General features: G+C 36.3%; 1 protein-coding gene across 1 annotated transcript in view; it reads right to left on the bottom strand.

Annotated features, from left to right (window-relative positions):
• Positions 1–21,659, bottom strand: part of LOC149806179 (uncharacterized) — a 62,895-nt gene that overhangs the window by 13,202 nt on the left and 28,034 nt on the right. The window contains exons 5-8 of the mRNA XM_089951093.1: positions 14,805–14,926; positions 11,901–14,297; positions 8,273–8,411; positions 7,357–7,555 (exon numbers count right to left, since the gene is read on the bottom strand). Of these exons, the coding sequence (XP_089807219.1) occupies positions 7,357–7,555; positions 8,273–8,411; positions 11,901–14,297; positions 14,805–14,926 (2,857 nt within the window). The remainder of the gene's footprint in view (positions 1–7,356; positions 7,556–8,272; positions 8,412–11,900; positions 14,298–14,804; positions 14,927–21,659) is intronic.

Genomic DNA, 21,659 nt, shown 5'->3' with positions numbered 1-21,659 from the left:
TTAAAAAAAACCTAAGCAATAATAACTTACAAGTAGAATTTATGTGGATACCGTCCCATATTAACATACCAGGTAACGATATGGCAGATATAACAGCTAAACAAAAACTAAACGAAACCACTCACATCAACCTAGATTATAGCATATATGAACTCTATAGCATATCTAAAACTCTCATTGACAATAAATGGCAGGAATTATGGAACACAAACACCCAAGGCAGGAAGCTAAAAGCCATAATTAAAGAAGTCTGCAGAAATAGGAAATCACCCAAAACAAAAGGCAATGACCAAAAATTCATAAATAGAATACTCACAGGCAAAACCAAGCTGGCTAACAGCTTCTGACAGTACATAGGACCACAACCACATGACCCTAACTGTTACCACTGCAGGGTCCCAGAAGACCTAGAGCACATTTTTAACAACTGCCACACACTTGAAAAAGAAAGGACTAAGTTTAAAATTAAACAACGTAATATTGGATCCCCAGTCACATACCCAGAATTCTTGATGAACACAAACCCCAATATCAATCTAACATTCGAAAACATCATAAGTTTTATACACGAATCTAATCTAATTAAAAAAATTTATTTAAAAAGAAGCATCAAGACCAGTCCAAAATAGTACAAAATCACTGTTTGGGAATTATGACGGCCGGCTAGGTCTCGTGGGTTCACAGACTGACACAGCCGTTCATAGCCTCGAATAATAACAACCAATTAAGGACGAATCTAATCTAATTATAATTAAAAGAAATACAAGTAAATCAAGATCAGTCAAAAAATACTACAAAAATCACTGTTTGGGAATTATGACGGACGGCTAAGTCTCGCGGGTTCACAGACTGACACAGCCGTTCATAGCCCTAATAATAAAAACCAATTAAGGCCACAAAAAATTAAAATAGGAAAATAGGAATTAATTCAAACAGGACTACATAATAACATACAAATAACTATGAATTCAAGACTTAAAACTAAAAAAAAATATAAAAAAAATAATTAACAAAAATTGCATTTTCTTATTATCTATACCTCCTTCCTACCTTATTCTTTAACCATCTTATAGTCTCTTGGCATGAAAATTAACACCTCTACGACCACAATTCAAACCCAGGTGACAGCCATCAATCAACAGATACCTAGAATTACCGACAGGACCCAAAATCAGATCATATAAGGTGGTCTTGAACCCAGACCATCAGGATCGTCCTCACTAAAACAGATCAGGAATAATAGACCCCAAATTATCAATATATAAGGTGGTCTAAACTCCAAAGACTATCAGATCCCGCAACACAAGGCTGCAAAATAATAAACTCTCTGCTTAAGGAAGTATAACCCCAAATTAATACGTATAAGGTGGTCTAAAACCCAACGACCATCAGATCCAGCAGCACAAAGCTGCAACGAAAACAACACTAATTAGAATACTAAGACCCTAAAAACCAATACCAATCAAGGTGGTCTCAAATACTCAAGACCATCAGGGCCCGCTACACAAGATGGCAACATCAAAATCCATGGCTGTCAACCTGGGTATCTATCGTTAACCTATTCTAAAAACAGCACAGAGTTATCCTCCAAATTATGCAGGACGATACTTTTAGAAACTATAGCCTGGAACTTAGAAACGCCAAAAATGTGCCATGAACCGCCTCCCGATCCATAAGCCTCTTCCTCCTCTACGAACTCACTCACACAAACCCATGGTGACAGCCATCAACAAATACCTAGAGTTACCGACAGGACCAAAACCAGATTGTATAAGGTGGTCTTGAACCCAGACCATCAGGATCGTCCACACTAAAACAGATTAGGAACAAAACGACCCCAAATTATCAATATATAAGGTGGTCTAAACTCCAAAGACTGTCAGATTCCGCAGCACAAGGCTGCAAAATAAAAAAGCTCTCTGCATAAGGAAGTATAACCCCAAATTAACACGTATAAGGTGGTCTAAAACCCAAAGACCATCAGATCCAGCAGCACAAAGCTGCAACGAAAACAGCACTTATTAGAATACTAAGACCCTAAAAACCAATACCAGTCAAGGTGGTCCCAAATACCCAAGACCAGCAGGGCCCGCTACACAAGATGGCAACATCAAAATCCATGGCTGTCAACCTGGGTATTTATCCTTAACCTACTCTAAAAACAGCACAGAGTTATCCTCCAAATTATGCAGGACGACACTTTTAGAAACTATACCCTGGAACTTAGAACTTAGAAACTCAAGAAAATGTGCCATAAGCCTCTTCCTCCTCTACCACGACCGGACATAAAACATCACGCGTGCAGTGCACGCCCCCATAGCAATATACACGAGTGCGCGTTGGGTCCAATCCCACTCGTCTCAATCAACAAAGCAATGCATCCTAAGCAATGAGTGCGTGCTGGGTCCAATCCCACTCACCTCGGCCATCCAGATCGCTAGGAACTAAATAGTACCTCGATCTGACGGCCTAATTAATAAGTGTTCCATGAACACATAAAAGCCTGGTGGATGTGGCTCTCATTCCTTCCCCCAGGAGTAATTAAATAGCACGCTGTGCGTGCATTAAACAGTGATACATTCTCCACTGGAGCGAAAATCACTTTAATCCAAGTAAGTAAGTAAGTAAGTAAGTAAGTAAGTTCTTGAAAATAGGTTTTTCCACCCTGCTGCGATAATGACAGGTTTCTGGTTGTTGATCTCAGAATAAATATGTTGAGAATTTAGTGTGCATTATATTTATTTACAAACATTAAGTGACTTCTATATAATATGTCCAAATTCTATGTACCGCTCCGGTGGCCTAGTGGTTAGAGCGTCCGCCTCGGATGCGGGAGGTCTTGGGTTCGATCCCCGGCCGAGTCATACCAAAGACTTACAAAAATGGTACTAACAGCTGCCTCGCTTGGCGCTCAGCAATAAGATGTTCGTGTTAGGACTGGTCGGCCTGGTGTCAGGATAATGTGACTGGGTGGGACATCATGCTACATGTCTGCGTCATGATGCCCCTGTGCTAGGCATCACTATAAACTGTCACACTGCAGACATCGTAGCGATATGACTGAAACATTGTTAAAGCTACGTTAAAAATCCATATCACACACACACACACACACACACACACACACACACACACAAATTCTATGTACAACAACTTTGGAAATTTATTGTCGATATCACGTGACTATATGACCTCTGATGTCATTGACATGTAGGTTGAGGGATATGCATAGTCATGTGACATTCGGAACGCAAATGACCAGATCCAGGTCAAATTTCAGCAACGACGTACTTTCGTCTCGTCTGTAAACGGATGAAAGACATGACGAGTGCTATGCTTACGATTTTTGAGAAAATAAATCATATTCCTATCGATTTCATACAAGCATGTCTCAATGAAAGGTCAACGTTCAAGTTTGCTGGGCCGGCTAGTAAGCGGCTACCCCATGCCAACGCTTACATGGTGTCGGCGAATTCCAACTTTTCGATATGGAATGGACTCTGAACCTACACCCCAACAAAAATGTCCAAATATCAAGAATGGGGTGGCAAGGGTCAGAGGAAATTCGGACTACACGAAATAATGAGAAAAGTTAACAACCAAAATAATGAACAAGGGAGAAAAATTTTACCGCGCAGGTCCTGCTTGTACGAGTTATTTCCATCGTATAAAAATTACGCGCAACTGAACGTAAATTTTAAATTTCTTCATTAATTTTTCAAAAATTGTTAGAAAAATGTATAAAATAGATAATGATATTAAATAATTTATTTTCATCCTCTTTGTTTAAAATAAAGTCTGAAAGGGTTTGCGTGCTTTAAGTGGATTTTACCCCAAAATATGCAGTGTACTACATACGTGTTGGAAATGAAATTTACGCTGATAATAACACTATATAACGAAATTAGAATCATGTGTTGTGGATTATGCAGAAACTTCAGAACGTAAGTTCGTTTTGACATAATCAGACAGGTTTATAATTGTGTGTCTGTAAAGATGCACGCTAGTAACCTCAGTAGATAGGGTAGTTCCTTGTATGGGTTTTTAAATTTAAAAAAAAAAAAAAACCTCTGAGCTTAAATCAAGATTTTCCAAGTCCAACCAGCTGTTGATTGTATGCCTGGAAAGATGCAGGCCACTAACCTTTATATGAGTCTACCTGTACTCTTGTTCACTCACTAATTCATTCAAGCATGGATACTATCTGGAAATACTTAGGAGCACACGGAGATTCAGCGACATCCAGGATGATTTGATGTAATAAAGTGTAGGCATCGACCCTCGGAATTCGCCGTAAGAAAATTTGGACATATTGTACCAGTATGACAGTGGACTGTTAGGTCGTGAGATGAGTTAGCGGTGCTAAAAGTATTAGCTGATATTTCTTTGTGCTCTAAGTCAGTGGCGTACTAAGGGTAAATAACGTTTTGGGACCATTGGCGTAAATAACGCCCACAGCGAGAATGATGGCCCAAAGGGCCAGAATATGTGACCCGAAGGGCTGAAGACTGGAGAGGATCCTTGGGATGGAGCTAGTGCCCCGTCCCACCAGCTAGGGGCCCTGGCCGCCAACGATTTTCCTGAAATTTAATGCCTTATAGGGTCTTTTCCTGTCATCGAAATTCACATTAGACAATCAAGCATCATTGTATGCATGTCTATCATTTTCACATTCGGATCATAAATTTAACCTTAAACATATTACTGTTGTGCATGTAAAGTAAATATTAATTTTTTAAAAAAATGATTTATTTATGGACTGTTTGTTTACAAAAATATAATCCCCATACCCCTTCCCATAAATCGAACTATTAGTGGTTTTATGACGGATTCGAAGATAGACGCCTGTTTTAATTGATTTGTGCCCAGGCAACAGTATCGACCGATGCCTAGATCCTTCTTACTCGTTTTGATGCGAAAAAGGATAAGTGACTTGTTCGGGGGTATGGGCGCCGATGGATAGAGTAGCAGTTTGTTCATGAAGCACGCGCTGGCAGCAGAAATGAGTTTGCAAATTCAAGTTATACGAGTGAGGCACATAATTTTTGCTGAAAGGTCGGGATTTAAGAGTAACAAATTTATTAAAATAACAAATAAACAAACCAACAAAAAACAATGTTGGTGATTTTCAAAAAAGGAATTAGCTGCTCTTCTGGCACTTCATGCAGTATGGCGGATTATTACGCTAAATCATTCATTCTTGATAGTACGACTGGTCTTGGAAGATATAAATTGATAGAATAGATTAATTTATTTAAGCCATTCGTTTGAATTATGGTGCTTTAACATTTATTTAAGGGACATTTTTTGAATAATAGCTTAACGGAATTACTGTGGATTCATTCAATGATATTTGGATTAATAGCCCTATTTTACATAATGCAAATTCATTTAAATACATTTGGAGTTATAACAGAGTTATTCTTCTGTCTTGTTGGTACACCAGTACAAGAGTCGTCATCAGGAATAACTTTGAAATGTGTTCAGATTGCTTGGAACTATCTGAATTGATAGAAAGTTTAGGATTTAAGGAATCATTCACTATACTGTAAATGTTTTTTAATTCTTTCACTTTGCATTTTAGGACAATAAATTTATATTTTAAATTATACCAAATTTGTGGGCTATCTGCCTTACTTGCTATATAGTTTAAGGCCATATAGTCGTAACAATAGATCAAAACACGTGAGGGAGAAAATTGAATACAAATCATTTTCCCACAGAACAAGACTTGAAATCACAATAAGGAGAGGTAAATGGATGATGTAACTTAACATTTCTTTGACATTTTTAACACAAGTTTCAAAATAAGAGAATGCAGGACATGGATGTTTGACAGGAATTTATTTTTTACAGTTTAAGTAGATAGGTATCACACAGCGAGAGGAAACCCTTATATCAGCCTCAAGCGCTTATAGAAAGCACTTAATGCAAAATCAAGCACTGAGAGAAAGCCCCTATATTAACATCTAACGCTTGGAGGAAGCCCCTATAGCAACATCTAGCGCTCATACGAAGCCCCTAAATAAACACCATTATAATCATGGGCATTTTCGTCATCGCTTTCGACGAAATCAAGACTTGTACCAAGGTGGAAGAACAGTAAAACATGGTTGTGATACAAAACAACATTCAAGAAAATATCCCATCCAATCTTTAAAACAAGTACACATTATACATATCTTGATATCGAGAGCATTGCTTTAATATTAAACTCATTGCACATTTATTCCCTCCGTTAATACTGTCGAGTTTATCACGAAGTGGGTTTCATCCATCATTTATTTTTCCTACAAAAATGTTATATTATTTTGTGCTGTAATGCAAAATAAAGAAATAACACTGTGATCTAGGATTTTCATAAGATTTGTTAAATTTACTAGTAATTCAGCGCTGAATCGTTACTATGGTCCATGAACATGATTGTGTTTTTGTGTTCACACTTTAGTATGGAAAGTGGTTTATCTCTAAAATATATTATGGTTAATGGACATAGGGGTATAGAGTGAGTAAGTGATGGGATAGCTGGCATTTGAACTAATCATTCAACTATTATTTTATTTCATTGGGTGTGTTTTCTATTTGAATTTAACAAGTGATCCAGTGCTTTCATTACTTAAATACTATTATTAATGCAAACAAAAAATTATGAACAAATAAGTTCATGTATTTAGAGCAAGTAGATATTTTTTATCCTAATCAAAATTCAAGTAGTTAATATCGGTATGCGATACATTTTAATGAAGTCTTTTAATGTTGATATCGGTATGCGATACATTTCAAAGAAGTCTTTTAATGTTGATATCGGTATGCAATACATTTAATGAAGTCTTTTAATATTGATGTCGGTATGCGATACATTTCAATGAAGTCTTTTAATGTTGATATCTGTATGTGATACATTTCAAAGAAGTCGTTTAATGTTGATATCAGTATGCGATACATTTCAATAAAGTCTTATAATGTTGATATCGGTATGCGATACATTTCAAAGAAGTCTTTTAATGTTGATATCGGTATGTGATACATTTTAATGAAGTCTTTTAATGTTGATATCGATATGCGATACATTTCAATGAAGTCTTTTAATGTTGATATCTGTATGCGATACATTTTAAAGCAGTCCTTTAATGTTGATATCGGTATGCGATACATTTCAAAGAAGTCTTTTAATGTTGATATCGGTATGTGATACATTTCAATGAAGACTTGTAATGTTGATATCGGTAAGCATTGATGATTGCATTAAAAAAAGAAAATTAAGAAAGCGAAAAAATTTCATCAGTCATCTTTCAAAAACGAATTAACCAACTTTTGCTCGTGAAATAGGACGATTAGAACATGAAAATTTTATACCTCTTTGCTTCCTTTCTTTTTGATATCTTGACTTGATTCAAAAACTCTTCCTGTATATTCTTCTAAATGCATTGCAGATAAAGCTGATGCAAAGGACACGTTGTGGTATGTTAGTGATGCCAGAGCCCGGATGACCTTTTGTGAATTCAGCCGTGCATCGCCACATTGCACAGTGAAGGAGAATCGAGTGACAACTTGCCTGTAGGCAAAATAAAAGCACATATAAAATAAAAACATAGGTAAATCAAAGCACGTAAAATAAGTAAGTTAAATTGCAAGATTATTCAGATAACAAATGTGACCTTTTGACACTCATTTCATAATGTATATATTAACGGGATTGCGTTAATTAATTTCCTATACAGCTGCGTTGAAGTTCATTAAAAATTATTCATTTTTGTATTGCAAAATAAATATATATTTACATCTTACATACAACATCTTTATTTACATCTTTACATACATACCTCTTTACATACATGCATACATACATGCGTGCATGCATGCATCCATCCATCCATCCATACATACATGCATGCATACATACATACATACATACACACACACACACACACACACACACACATACACACACACGCATGCATGCATGCATACATATATACATACATGCATGCATGCACGCACGCACGCACGCACGCACGCATACATACATACATACATACATACATACATGCATACATACATACACACACACATACATACATACATACATACATACATACATACATACACACATACATACATACATACATACATACATACATACATACATACATACATACATACATACATGCATGCATGCATGCATACATACATACATACATACATACATACATACATACATACATATATACATACATACATACAAGTTTTTTTAAATTCTTTATACACTTACCCATTTTCACCATCAAGTAGACTTGAAGAAGCTGATATTGGACATTGGAAATTAGATCCTAAAATCTCTTTAAGTTTCATTGTTAATGCTTTGGCCTTGCTAGTACCAACTCCTTTCACAAGCAACTGACATTGATTATCTGTGTAATAATAATAATAATAATAATAATAATAATAATAATAATAATAATAATGACGATGACGATGACGATGATGATGATGATGATGATGACGACGACGACGACGACGACGATGATGATAAATTGTTTGAGGTCAATTCATTTATGCAATGTTTTTGGTACGAATTCATTAAGTGTGTCATTTGCTGGTATTAGACATGGCAATGTTAACTAAAACCAAGGACAATAAGTATTTGTATTATTAATATTCCCTGCCAATACGTAACCTCATTAATATTCCCTGCCAATACGTAACCTCATTAATATTCCCTGCCAATACGTAACCTCATTAATATTCCCTGCCAATACGTAACCTCATGAATACCCCCAGCCAATATATAACATTATTAATATTCTCTACAAATACATAACATTATTAATACCCCAGGCAATATATAACATTATTAATATTCCCTGCCAATGCATAACATCAGTAATATTCCCTGCCAATACGTAACCTCATTAATATTCCCTGCCAATACGTAACATCATGAATACCCCCAGCCAATATATAACATTATTAATATTCTCTACCAACACACAACATCATTAATACCCCAGGCAATATATAACATTATTAATATTCCCTGCCAATGCATAACATCATTAATATTCACTGCCAATGCATAACAACATTAATATTCCCGGCCAACATATAACAACATTATTATTCCCTGCCAACATATAACAACATTAATATTCCCTGCCAATATCTAACAACATTAATATTCCCTGCCAATATATAACATCATTAATTATCCCTGCCAACATATAACATCATTAATATTCCCTGCCAAAATATAATAACATTAATATTCCCTGCCAACACATAACATTATTAATATTCCCTGCCAAAACATAACATCATGATCATTCTCTTCCAATACATAAAAAACTGATTTTGATATTTTAAAACAATATCCTCCTGTAGAAGCAATGTTTAGAATGAATTCCATTGTTCTTCATGACTAAGAAATTGTCAAGAGTTACTGGTATTAGAGAACGAACATTGTGATTGCCATTACAAACCTTAAAGAATTTTAAGTAGCTTATGATTTTATTATGCCGCCCCTAGTTGACTCCCTTGTTTTTGATATTGTGGTGAAAATGATTTGTGTTTATCTTTTCCTAGATGTTATGGTCGAATGCGTAAATCCGTGTATCTTCAAGATTTATATAAAACGTTTTTAAAAAGTTGTGAAAAGGTGCTGTAGAATAGTTTTAAAGTATACAGAAATATATTTAAATTATGCCCAAAGAAATCATCAACTTAACTCGATTGAACTGAGTACCAACATGCACTAAAATTAAGAGAACTTCGTGATACTAATGAATAGTAATGTATTCGGTAAGCAAGCAAAAAAATATTAAGAAAAAAAATGGCAGCTGATAAAATATACTTGTGAGAAAAGAAATTGTCGAAATGGCATGGGAACATTTGCTTTTCGGCTAGGATGAAAAAAAAAGTTTTGTGGACTAAGTTCTAAACTCTGTTCGTTTAGAAGCTGATAATGAATAAAAGAAAGTTTTGAAACAGAATAAAATATGTGTGATGATAAAGAATCTGAGATTCGAAACGTATAAAGATTATTTATTTAATCATGTAAAACATTTTAAGAAAATAAGTCTGACCAGGTTTATGCATCACGAGATTTATGGCTCAGTGATGAACAAGGTAGTTTTCTCAGCTCTTGATAAAATAAGCGTATTTTATGTTGCAACATAAACACAGTACCTTACGGTTATTTAAATGAAGTAATTTAGTTTACAAGATATACACAGTACCTTATGGCTATCTAAATAACGTATTTTAGATTGCAAGATAAACACAGTAACTTACGGTTATTTAAATAACGTATTTTAGTTTACAAGATAAATACAGTACCTTACGGCTATTTTAATAAATTATTTTAGCAATCAGTTAACTTTTTTAACAATAAATAAAAATGTAACAAGCTATAAATCTGTCTCTTGTCAAGGATATGTCTTCGAATGATAATTTTTAATCAAGAGCATCTGAGACATTGCTAAAAATTAAAATCTTTTCTTGATTTGATCGGGAAACTAGAGAAGGATAGGAATATAAAAAGATCGTGTTGAAGACGAGACGTTCCAGAGTATGTCAAATTCATCAGTGAGTTTGGTATAATCATCCGCCTGTGGTACCCATCCACCCCGTTCCAAAACAAAATTAATAAAAATTATGTTGGAGGGATATCTAGCAGGTGAAGAACAAGAACAACAATAACAATAGAACATACAATGAAGCAGTGGGTGGTGGGCCAGTAACATTAAAATTACTGACCATGGGCTATCCATGGCCTGTTATGAAAAACCAAACCTTGGCAAATGTTTTGAAGATATTGAAGGAAATGATTTGAATACTGGTAAATAAGTGATTCTAAAACTGTATCACGCGTAACAAATAAGTCAAACATCACTCGGTACACATCTTAAAACAGATCCACTGATGGCTTACCAAGCTTAATTCTACAAAGATTGGTGAAATATTCGAGGTCAAGCTTTCTATAAACGCAATAAATGAAGTAGAAAATCGGGAAGAGGAATCAGAGTTAAATAGGCAAGAACTAAAACTATGACATCATTCGACCGCAACAAAAAGCCAAACGAGTCATAGTACAGTAGGAAGCCCAAATAAGTCAACTAGCAAGAGGAGGCATAACAAATTCTCATAAGCTACGTGATATAATATAAAGGTGACAACACTTCATATTTGTCAAATTAAAAATTGGTATTTCTGTATCATTTTGACATTCACTGTACAAATGCTTAGCATGTCCAATATGTCTCGATTATTCAGTAATTTAAGTCCCGTAGGCTGCATGTAGTATAAACAGTGGAAGAGTTTTTGTTTTGCTGAGATCAACTTTCAAAGGTAGAAACAAGTCAGTGAGTTTTTGATACATTATTTTGAACAAACTACCGTAGAATGCCAGAATTCATACGGTCTATATACAACCAGAAAAGAAAACGACAAAAATAGACATGATATTAACATCTTTACATTTATACATGTGTGTATATCTATATGTAATGAGTAACTCTCTCTCTCTCTCTCTCTCTCTCTCTCTCTCTCTATATATATATATTCATTCATCAGAAATAGAAGATGCTCATCTCTAATATTCTTGGACTGGATTATTAACTTAGAATTATAGTGAATTCAGACAAATACATCTTGGATTATGCTATTCATCAAAAGACTGTTGGCACATCTCCACGTCATAGACTACTAAAGGCTCATTGACACATTCAGTGCTGGATCCTAATTTGAATACCTCTGGATTTTAATTAGAACTTTATTCATTTGGAATGGTGATATAACGTTTTGGGCAAGTTGGGATTTAATTCGCAATACTGTAAGTTCTTTATAAATTTTCACTTTTGTATTCTAGGGAATATATCAATACAACTGACGTAATGGTGTACCTGATGACTTTGACGTCGCTGTTTCCTTCGCTGGTGTCCTCTGTTGATGCATTGATGAGATTTTTTCGCTTTTAGCATTTGACGAGATGCTAACCCTTGTCGTTGTGTCCTTGTACATAGAAGTTGAATTATGAAATATTTTGGATAGTGTTGGACTCGTAGTCATCTTTGTGAGTGAAGCGGAAAAATGTCGTTGAGAAGTCTTCGATGTCAGATATAATGCGCTAGAATAATTGTTCTTTGTCACATTCATAGGATTTACTGAATGTATCTTTGGTATGGAACTCTGACGCGAAGGTGAACTTGAAATATGTATAGACTGCATACTCGTTGAACTCATTGAAGATGTTTTACTTGTTACGTTGGGTGTAGTAGACGGAGGCGTTGAAGATGTTTTACTAGTCACATTGGGTCTAGTAGACTGACGGGTTGAATATATTCTACTGGTTACCATGGCTGTAGTAGACGGACTCGTTGAAGATATGTTACTCGTCATCTTGTATGTAGCAGACGAACGAGTTGAAAATGTTTTACTAGTCGCCTTGGGTGTAGTAGACGGATAAGTTGAAGATGTTTTACTAGTCACCTTGTGTGTAGTTGACAGACGAGTTGAAGCTGTTTTAATAGTTACATTGTGTGTCATAGACTGACTCGTTGAAGATGTTTTACTGGTTACCTTGAGTGTAGTAGTCGGACGCGTTGAATATGTTTTACTATTCATCTTGGGTGTAGTAGACGGACGAGCTGAAGATGTTTTACTGATCACCTTGGGTGTAGTAGACGAACGCGTTGAAGGAGTTTTAATAGTTATATTGTATGCAGTAGACTGATGGGCTGATGTTGTACTGGTTACCTTTGGTGTTGTAGTCGGACGCGTTGAAGCTGTTTTACTAGTCATCTTGGGTGTAGTAGACCAAAGAGTTGAAGCTGTTTTATTAGTTACTTTGTACATAGTAGACTGACGCGCTGAGGATGTTTTACTGGTTACCTTTGGTGTAGTAGTCGTACGCGTTGATGCTGTTTTAATAGTTATCTTGGGTGAAATAGACCCACGAGCTGAAGCTGTTTTATTAGTTACTTTGTACATAGTAGACTGAAGCGTTGAGGATGTCTTACTGGTTACCTTTGGTGTAGTAGTCGGACGCGTTGAATATGTTTTACTAGTCATCTTGGGTGTAGTAGACGGACGAGTTGAAGATGTTTTACTGATTACCTTGGGTGTAGTAGACGAACGCGTTAAATGAGTTTTAATAGTTATATTGTATGCAGTTGACTGATGGGCTGAAGATGTTGTACTGGTTACCTTTGGTGTTGTAGTCGGACGCGTTGAAGCTCTTTTGCTAGTCATCTTGGGTGTAGTAGACCCACGAGCTGAAGCTGTTTTATTAGTTACTTGGTACATAGTAGACTGACGCGTTGAGGATGTTTTACTGGTTACCTTTGGTGTTGTAGTCGGACGCATTGAAGCTGTTTTACTAGTCATCTTGGGTGCAGTAGAGCCATGAGCTGAAGCTGTTTTATTAGTTACTTTGTACATAGTAGACTGACGCGCTGAGGATGTTTTACTGGTTACCTTTGGTGTAATAGTCCTAAGCGTTGAAGCTGTTTTACTAGTTATTTTGGGTGTAGTAGACCAAAGAGCTGAAGCTGTTTTATTAGTTACTTTGTACATAGTAGACTGACGCGTTGAAGCTGTTTTGCTAGTCATCTTGGGTGTAGTAGACCCACGAGCTGAAGCTGTTTTATTAGTTACTTTGTACATAGTAGACTGACGCGTTGAGGATGTTTTACTGGTTACCTTTGGTGTAGTAGTCCTACGCGTTGAAGCTGTTTTACTAGTCATCTTGGGTGTAGTAGACCCACGAGCTGAAGCTGTTTTATTAGTTACTTTGTACATAGTAGACTGACGCGTTGAGGATGTTTTACTTGTTACCTTTGGTGTTGTAGTAGTACGCGCTGAAGCTGTTTTCCTAGTCATCTTGGGTGTAGTAGACCCACGAGCTGAAGCTGTTTTATTAGTTACTTTGTACATAGTAGACTGACGCGTTGAGGATGTTTTACTGGTTACCTTTGGTGTTGTAGTAGTACGCGCTGAAGCTGTTTTCCTAGTCATCTTGGGTGTAGTAGACCCACGAGCTGAAGCTGTTTTATTAGTTACTTTATACATAGTAGACTGACGCGTTGAGGTTGTTTTACTGGTTACCTTTTGTGTAGTAGTCGTACGCGTTGAAGCTGTTTTACTAGTTATCTTGGGTGTAGTAGAGGTAGCTACTTTTAACGATGTTTTGACAGTTGAAGATGTGTCGATCCGTGTGGTTTTTATAGAGTAAAGAGTAGAGGTTTTTAAGGATGAATGAGGAGTGACTAGCATTTTTTCGCATCGATCTCCGGTGTAACCTATAAGAGAACATGAAACATGATAAACATGCTGAAACTGTAAACAAATTTCCGTTTTGCATAAGTTTAACATTATTTTCTTCATTTTTGTTACGCTAGATATCTTATTCATGATGTTAGAATTAATTGTGTGCATATTGCTCTCACGAATAAAGTTTTATTGCTATTGACTACTGAAAAGACTTCGACTAAGGGAAATATTCCGACTGTACTGTACCTAACTAATAGGTTCGAGTAGTGCCCATGTAAACAAAAACTAAAGTATATTTAAAATGTACTAACTTTATAAAAAGACAAAAAGCTGCATATAAATGAGAGTGAGGCTAGAAAACCGAAGAGAGAGAGAGAGAGAAGTGGGATGATATAAGAAATTTCAGTATCTATTTAATTATGGTTTCTTGATGGAATGATTGTCCGAAAGGAAGGAGAAATTGATGAGGTAAAAGTCTAGCATTAAAACTCTACAGTCTATTTATAAAAGAGAATAACAGCAGTATTAGTACTCACCAGGTAAGCAAACAAGATTTCCAGTCTGATCGCATTTACCATGTTGTGTTCCCACGCAATATTTATCACAACGAGGACCAAAGAAGTTTGTATCACAACATACAATGATGGAAAATGACATTCTAAAACAAAAGTAAAAAGTTTACATAGGCGCTTGCCCATTTTATCAATTTGACTGGGGAGAGACAATAGTCATTTATTATATTTATTTTCCATAACTTTAGATAATAATTTATCTGGTATGGCTAGTTTCTTAAGATGGGAAAAACAAAATAACTTATTATGACACATAATTTTATATCATCCGTGGAAGCCCGTCAATTGCTGAAAGGAAATGGTAGACGATATATACTCATCACCTGGTAAAAATGTAAGCACATTGCTGCACCATACAATTATATGGTCTATTATGATTTTAAAAAAATATTTCACTGAGACTATTAATGTTTATAAATGTTTTAGGTTTATAAATTCATAATTATTATTCTACTTCTTGCATGAACGCTGTTTGTTTTCTCACTGATATGTGTTTGAAAATGCAGCATGCAGTTCGATGTATATATTGGTTTCACAACAAACATATCTGATATTATTATACGTATTTGTTTGAATGAATTAAATGTTTGCCATGGCAGATTGTTAGAAATATTTAATTCTCTAACGTTATCTTTCGGGATTAATAAATACACACAAATGTTCATGTGATTGGGGTTTATGTCGTAGACGATGTGTTTTAGATAGCGAGACGACGAATGGATCAGGCTGAGAAATATTGCAAAAATTTACGAGAGAATTGTGCATGAAAATACAATCAAATCTTTCCCACAAAATAAACGCATTGAGGGTGAATTGATATTTTATATATCCCTTTCGTAGAATATTTGTACATTTCAGACGCTAATCAAGCTTAATAAGACAACAGCGAGGGCAAAGTTGATGTTTGCCAACTTCACCCACATGTCAGTCAAACAATGAAATATTTAATTTCAGTGCACGGTTGACTACTACTATCGTTGGTTATATCATAGTTATTAATCGTGAATGAGGTGGTTATGTGAGGGGAATTACCCCTTAAATACGCCGATCGAGGAAAAGGTGAATAAGTATTTTATACCATACTACAATGGTTGAAAAGTTCGGATGCTGTCATCCAGTATAATTGTCCCGATAAAAAGAGCAAGGGATTATACATTAATCTGTCAAAAGGAACCGAAGACCCATCAAGTACCAGTAACAATATGAAGAAATGGACTAAGTTTCTTTAGGTTAATAAATATCGCTTGATTGCCCGTGACACTCATTGATTTTCCAATGTTTAGTCAGGGAACTATATCGTAGCACCCGGCAGAACAGATTCTAGTTTTTGCAGGTTCTCACTTCCACCCCGACCTGCTATCAAAGTGAGAATGAAATACCGACATACATACATACATACATACATACATATATACATGTTTGGTCATTTTTACACATTTACGTGTTTGCCTTTGAATACAGTATTAATGGTGGAGGAAGAACCCGGTAAAATCCCAGAAAGAACCACCGACCCACGAGAAGCTAATGGCAAGCTTTCTCACATATCCACATTGGCTGAGCCCGAGACATTCAAGAGTGCTGTAATGTAACTGGATTCGTATTAAGACGATTTTCCCATGTTTGTTTTAATTTAGATCTTAAAATAATATTAAAATATTAGGAATTTTGTTTCATATGTTGATACCCCTTTGTGCTTTATAATACTGTCTTGACATGGGCTGGTGAGTAGTGAATGGGGTCACCCTAGCCTCAATGGGAATTAGCATTACAGAGACCCCTGGGTCACTCTAGCCTCAATGGAAATTTAACATGGAGAAAAATCGTGGGTCACTCTAGGCTCAAGGGGAATTTAACATGGAAAAAAGTCTTGGGTGACTCTAGCCTCAAGGGGAATTGAACATGGGAAATAGTCTTGGGTCACTCTAGCCTCAAGGGGAATTGAACATGGAGAAAAAGTCTTGGGTCACTCTAGCCTCAAGGGGAATTCAACATGGGGGAATAAAGTGTGGGTCTATTTAGGGACAAGGGGAATTGAATATGGTGGGATTGTCTAGGGACAATGATGGTAGAGGGTCAAACACAACAGAGACAGAGACATACATGCACTAGTACAAGCGAGAGATTTATATATAAAGCATTACCAAGACCTGAAATCTTGCTGGGGTGTTCAAAAATTTGCATAATTGTAATGATGCTATAAATAGCTATAATCAAGGAAATGCTCAACGACAAAATGGATGTGACTAAAAGTAACGTTAAAATGACGAAATTGTCCCAGAATTTAAAGGAAAATAAACATATCCCCGAAAATTAAGTTACAATGGTTTAGACTAAAATGGATAAAATTAGTAACTAATTACAATATCAACTTCTGTGACGATCGTGGATAAATACCTATGTATCTATAATCAGCTGAAATTCATATGAAATCCCACTATCTATTTATAGCTCCAACTTGTGGGTTTTTCCTTTGGAAAATCCCACTATCTTTTTATAGCCTCAGCTTGAGTGACGTTCCTGTTTATGAATTCTAGTATATATGTATAGCTACAAAATGTGGAAATCCCCAAGTCGATATTTATAGTCTCAAAATTTCCAGCGTCAGTGACGTCACTGTACTGAACACTAGGGGATAAATGGCAACAGTGTTGCAAGTGGCTGACCTGAATACGCGCTACTGTAGGTAGGTAGGTAGAGTGTATCTGATAGGGAAAAAGTGAGTTTTATAGGGACAAACAGAGACCAATACACACACACACACACACACACACACACACACACAAAACATACGCGCGCAGACACACTCACACACACACACAGAGAGAAGAGGAAAAAACAAACCCCAAATATACTATCCACACTCGGGAGGAAGAAAAAAAAACAACCAAATATACGATCTACACAACGTACGCGAACACACACACACACACACACACACACACACACACACACAGGGAAGAGGAAAAAACAAAATCCAAATATACTATCAACACAGAAGGGAGATAATACAAACCCCAAATAAACTATCCCCACAAACGTACGCGAACGCATACAAACCCCAAATAAACTATCCACACAAACGTACGCGAACGCATACAAACCCCAAATATACTATCCACACTCGGGAGGAAGAAGAAAAAACAACCAAATATACGATCTACACAACGTACGCTAACACACACACACACACACGCACACCACAGAGGGAAGAAGAATAAAACCATTATACACTATCCACACGGAGTGAAGAAATAACCCTTTACATATACTATCAACAGAGAGTGAAGAAAATAACCCATTATATTCCATCAACAAAGAGTGAAGAAGAAAAAGTTTTTTGAAAGCACCTAAGCCCTCACCTGCAATGACCAACTCTGCCAAACACCTACACCCCACCCCACCCCCCACTCCCAACACTACAAAACCCATTTAACCCGTTATTTTATGGCATCAGTGTGTGCTTTAGGAAACATCAAGACACAAAATGATGGATGAATAGACTGACTATTGTTTACGGACTTGCATGCCTAAAGAGCGTGCGTGAAGGAAAACATCTTTCCATTTCAATTCTAACTAAAACATGATCCAGAGGGATAGAGAGGTGAAAGAGCACAATTTCATAAAGTGTGAGTAAAAACAAAACACGCCATCCTTATTATACAATGTCAAGACCAAGAGACACTTACGTTTTCTTTCTGGTCTATTCTCTTTTAGAAGGTAGTATGAAATTTCACATCAGGGCCAACGCATCGGCTCACATTGTCAATTTTTCCATTTCCATGTCTTTACTGGCACAAGTTCTTCATCATCTTCGATTTCTTCTTCTTCTTCTTCTTCTTCTTCTTCTTCTTCTGAATCCCTCTTCTCTGTTTCGTCTTGTGTTTTGTTTCTTCTCTTTTCTCGTAGGGCACTCTGAATTCCAGTGTCCTTTCCCCTGACAACGATATTAGGTATCTTGACTTTTGTCTCTCTTTCTTAGACGAAGCAGGTATTTTGGAGACAAATACCCATTTACCTTTGCAGATATAGCAAACTTCATTAGCACACACTTTCGTATGACTCTCATCAAATCAACGACCAAAAGAGTAAGTTTTGTTGCCACTTTCGCCTGTGAATTATGCTTTCGTATGACTTTTAGCAAATATTTGACCAGCAGGTCGATCTGTGCTGACTCTTCCATCTTCGTGATCGTTTGAGAGCGGAATGAATACTCTGACGCTAAGACACTCTCCTTATATACAGGGACCTGCTGCGTATGAAACCTAGTCAAATGTAATTTTGCAATAAGATGAAACGATTTCATTGAGGAAGTAAAAGGCAATGATGTACCGTATCGCCTCACACAAAACCTGAAGTGTTAGCTTAGATCCGTGTCAGCAATTTCGAAGACATAACTGAGCTTTCATCAATGCTCTCCATTTATACCACAAAACCACGTGTCCCGATTCACGCCAAAAGAAATTTCGTTCGGTCCATAAAAAATAGTATCACATCCGAGAAACGCAAAAACGAACTTCCAGAAAACTGAGAACGACGGCTTACACCTACAACGTGAAATGTATGAGTTCAAGTAGTGCGTAAAACTTAGTCAAATTAAATTTTTATAGTCAAGACGAAACGATCTCTTTTCGAAGAAGAAAGCAGACACCAAGCGACAATGGCGATCCGTGTCACACAACACTTTTCAAAATGTATATGATCAGAGGTTTGTTCTAGCGATCTGCACGGTTAAATTAAATGTTGATGTATTTTGCAATAAGACGGACACAATTTCCATGGGATCGCCCATGGAACCATTGTTCGTGCATTAGTTTAATTTTTTAAAATATTTTTTTTATATAAATCGCCTATAGGATAGACCCAGTAAAGCATGGCCATTCTCGTCACTGTGTGAATAGCTACTCAAGTCAATTCGAAGTGAACGCGGTAAGAAAATAAGTATAGCCAATGAAATGGCTTACAACGGGTGATGCATTGTTTTGTTCTAGGACCGAAAGTACAGTGAAACTCAAGGATGATGACCCAATCTGTCTGTCTATTGATGCGTGTATTTACTTAAGAAGAAATATGACCTCTAAAACACAAAGAGATACGGCAAGCATGATTAGAATGAACATAACGATGTTTTCCTTCACGTCCGTGTAATTTAGAGTTTCAATCCTCTTTGAAAACAAACTTGGTCTCCTTTTGTAGGGCTTGAAATAATAAAAAACCTGAAAAAATCTTAAGCACTTTGCTATAGATAATTTCATCAACAGACTAAACAACATAAATACCGTTACAACACTAGAAAGCCTTAAATCTTCTATCAAAAAGAAATGCATCAAAAAATTAAAGATTAATGATAACTAACCAATGAAACCGAATTTAACAAAGGCAGTGACATGTGAAGAAATGTCTTTCACTTTGGAAAGGTAGGCGAATGTACTCTGTCATGCACCATCAACTTGAAAAAAAAATTATAAACAGAGAGAAACCTGAATTCAGTTGTTTTTTTTTTCTTCAAAATTGACATTTCTTCACATGTCACTGCCTTTGTTAAATTTCTTTACTTCATACAAACCCCAAATTTATTAGTTTGAAAAAAAAGATAACATGCCCCTCAGTACTGTAACACGTCTGTTCTGACTCTACCGATGTGAGTGTGAGTGTTTATGTTAAAATGTTTAAGTGAGATATAAAAAAATGGTCAGCTTGAAAACGCGAACCAATACTGTGACGCTCAGTATTTTGATGTGGTAAGAAGAAATGGTACAACACACACACACACAAAGAGGGCTTGTAAGTTCACATTTCAGTCTGTCTGCACTGTAATGGTAACAACGCAAGAACATAGGGATTATTATGCCACACGGTCCTAGAACAAAACAATGCATCACCCGTTGTAAGCCATTTCATTGGCTATACTTATTTTCTTACCGCGTTCACTTCGAATTGACTTGAGTAGCTATTCACACAGTGACGAGAATGGCCATGCTTTACTGGGTCTATCCTATAGGCGATTTATATAAAAAAAATATTTTAAAAAATTAAACTAATGCACGAACAATGGTTCCATGGGCGATCCCATGGAAATTGTGTCCGTCTTATTGCAAAATACATCAACATTTAATTTAACCGTGCAGATCGCTAGAACAAACCTCTGATCATATACATTTTGAAAAGTGTTGTGTGACACGGATCGCCATTGTCGCTTGGTGTCTGCTTTCTTCTTCGAAAAGAGATCGTTTCGTCTTGACTATAAAAATTTAATTTGACTAAGTTTTACGCACTACTTGAACTCATACATTTCACGTTGTAGGTGTAAGCCGTCGTTCTCAGTTTTCTGGAAGTTCGTTTTTGCGTTTCTCGGATGTGATACTATTTTTTATGGACCGAACGAAATTTCTTTTGGCGTGAATCGGGACTCGTGGTTTTGTGGTATAAATGGAGAGCATTGATGAAAGCTCAGTTATGTCTTCGAAATTGCTGACACGGATCTAAGCTAACACTTCAGGTTTTGTGTGAGGCGATACGGTACATCATTGCCTTTTACTTCCTCAATGAAATCGTTTCATCTTATTGCAAAATTACATTTGACTAGGTTTCATACGCAGCAGGTCCCTGTATATAAGGAGAGTGTCTTAGCGTCAGAGTATTCATTCCGCTCTCAAACGATCACGAAGATGGAAGAGTCAGCACAGATCGACCTGCTGGTCAAATATTTGCTAAAAGTCATACGAAAGCATAATTCACAGGCGAAAGTGGCAACAAAACTTACTCTTTTGGTCGTTGATTTGATGAGAGTCATACGAAAGTGTGTGCTAATGAAGTTTGCTA

The sequence above is a fragment of the Sinohyriopsis cumingii genome, chromosome 2 (assembly GCF_028554795.1).
Source record: "Sinohyriopsis cumingii isolate HCF-2022 chromosome 2, ASM2855479v2, whole genome shotgun sequence".
Classification (NCBI taxonomy): domain Eukaryota; kingdom Metazoa; phylum Mollusca; class Bivalvia; order Unionida; family Unionidae; genus Sinohyriopsis; species Sinohyriopsis cumingii.
Note: the sequence above shows the minus strand (reverse complement) of the source record. Positions and strands in the feature narration are given on the sequence as shown.